General features: G+C 59.8%; 1 protein-coding gene across 1 annotated transcript in view; it reads left to right on the top strand.

The window, feature by feature from the left end:
• Sh2d3a (SH2 domain containing 3A) overlaps window positions 1-2107 on the top strand; it is an 11786-nt gene that overhangs the window by 7567 nt on the left and 2112 nt on the right. Inside the window, exons 5-9 of the mRNA XM_048812796.1 lie at window positions 256-743; window positions 855-970; window positions 1188-1362; window positions 1445-1556; window positions 2079-2106. Coding sequence (XP_048668753.1) covers window positions 256-743; window positions 855-970; window positions 1188-1362; window positions 1445-1556; window positions 2079-2106 — 919 coding nt within the window. The remainder of the gene's footprint in view (window positions 1-255; window positions 744-854; window positions 971-1187; window positions 1363-1444; window positions 1557-2078; window position 2107) is intronic.

Genomic DNA, 2107 nt, shown 5'->3' with positions numbered 1-2107 from the left:
AAAAAAAAAAAAAAAAAAAAAAAAAGAGAAATGAAAAAGTTAAATGTAGTTTTCAAACTATTGGTAAGTGTGTGTGGCCTTTATACTGGAGAAGTTGTTAAGGTACAAAACTGCACCCCAAGTCAGGCTGGGATACTGTGTTATCCACTGAATGAGCAGATGAATCAGAAGGAAATCATGAATCTCCCACCTGCCCCCACCTTACCAGCTATTCTCTCAGTGCACTCCCATCATCCCCTCTTGTATGATCCCCAGGAACCTCTACTATGCCGATATCTGCCCTGCTCCGGACAGGCAGTGACCCCGTGTTGCCCAAGGCCCCCGCTCCCCTGGGGACTATTGCTGACAATCTCAGAGCCTCCGATGGCCAACTTCATGCTAAGGCACCAACCAAGCCCCTCCGGACACCCTCACTGGCGCTTACTGATGCCTCTGGAAGACCCTCGACCTACTGTGAGCTGGTGCCCCGCGTGCCCAGTGCCCAGAGAATGCCTCCTGGCCAAAGCTGTTTGGAGCCAGAGTCACCATGGTGGGAGGAGGAGGAGGAGGAAATGGTGAAGGAGGACAGATGTTTTGCAAGACCACAGAACGAGGTCTCCTTTTGCCCCCCTGATACCCGATCTTGCCTGCTGGGTCCCCAGAATCGGCCCCTGGACCCCAACGTCTTGTGTATTCTCCGTGGTTTGTTCCTGGATCACCATCCTGAGAGCACCGCCCTCCACTTGCTATTGGTGGACTGCCAGGTGAATCACCTGCACCCCGCCCCCCCACCGCCGGGGCGGGCTGAAGCCAGGCAGGGCCCAATCGCACCTATACTAGCTTCATGGACCTGACCTCCCAATTCCCTCCCGAAGGCTGCGGGCCTCCTAGGAGTGACCAAATTTCAGCGAGCTGCCATGGGCGTCGCTTCGGGCCTGGAACTGCTCACGCTTCCCCATGGGCATCGCTTGAGGCTGGAACTGCTGGAGAGGTGATTCATCGATCTGGAACCTTGCTCCTGGAGGGGAAGTGGGTACGGGGGAGGTGCCCTGCACTTGCTGAGGGGAGCGTTTCCCAGGCTCTCCAAACATTTCCCTATTCACGGCCTCCCAGGGGGGAACAGATGGGCAGTGCCACCTCCAATCCCACTCTCCCACGCATTACAAACCTCCCTACTGCCCCCAGACCCTTGTTCTCTGCCTCCGCAGGCTAGAGACACTGGCCCTGGCGGGGGCGCTGGCGGTGCTGGGCTGCTCTGGACCGCTGGAGGAGCGCGCAGCCGCACTGAGAGGCCTGGTGGAACTGGCATTGGCGTTGCGGCCAGGGGCAGCAGGGGACCTGCCCGGGCTGGCTGCGGTCATGGGAGCCCTTCTCATGCCACAGGTGTGTGGGAAACGGGTGAGGAGGTAGCTGTAGCGCAGGTAATGAAACGGGAGAGGAGGCAGGCTCGGGTCTCTTTGCTTAGGTGTCCCGGCTGGAACATACGTGGCGCTACCTCCGACGGAGCCACACAGAGGTTGCGCTGGCCTTCGAGCAGGAGCTGAAGCCGCTGATGCGGGCGCTGGATGAGGGAACGGGTAAGTGACTGTCTGGGATTAGTCGTCGCGCGGAGCTGGGGACCAACTTTAACTGGAACCTCAGCTGAGCCCTAGGCCCCGCCCCTACCCTAGACTCCTCCCCTGTGTCCTAGACCCCGCCCCCTGGGCGAGACTGGGTCCTAGCCTTATCTTAGGCCCCGCCTCATTGGGGCTTCGGCCCTAAGCGCCGCCCCTGCCCCAAGTGTGGAGTGCTAGGTTCAATTCTATGTGTCTGTCCCCAAGCCTTGTCCTGTCTTGGATCCCATCTTGGTCCCGTGTTGCATTCTATTTCGGTCCTAGACCCGGTCCCCCTCACCATCGGCCCCGCCTTCCACACTAGGCTCGGTCCCGGGCCCTTAGCCTCGGCCCTGTCCTAAGCCCCGCCTTGCCCTCGACCACGCCCTTGACCCAGTGGGGCTCCGTAAAGCCCCGTGAAGCCCAGCTCTGGCTTCTTTCCTAGGCTCCACCCAACCCTAAACCCACACACCGCCCAAACCCAGATCAGACCCTTCCCCTCCATAGGACCCTGCGACCCCGGCGAGGTGGCGCTG

This window comes from Marmota marmota, unplaced genomic scaffold (assembly GCF_001458135.2).
Source record: "Marmota marmota marmota unplaced genomic scaffold, marMar, whole genome shotgun sequence".
Lineage (NCBI taxonomy): Eukaryota > Metazoa > Chordata > Mammalia > Rodentia > Sciuridae > Marmota > Marmota marmota.
This window is presented reverse-complemented; position numbering and strand designations above follow the sequence as displayed.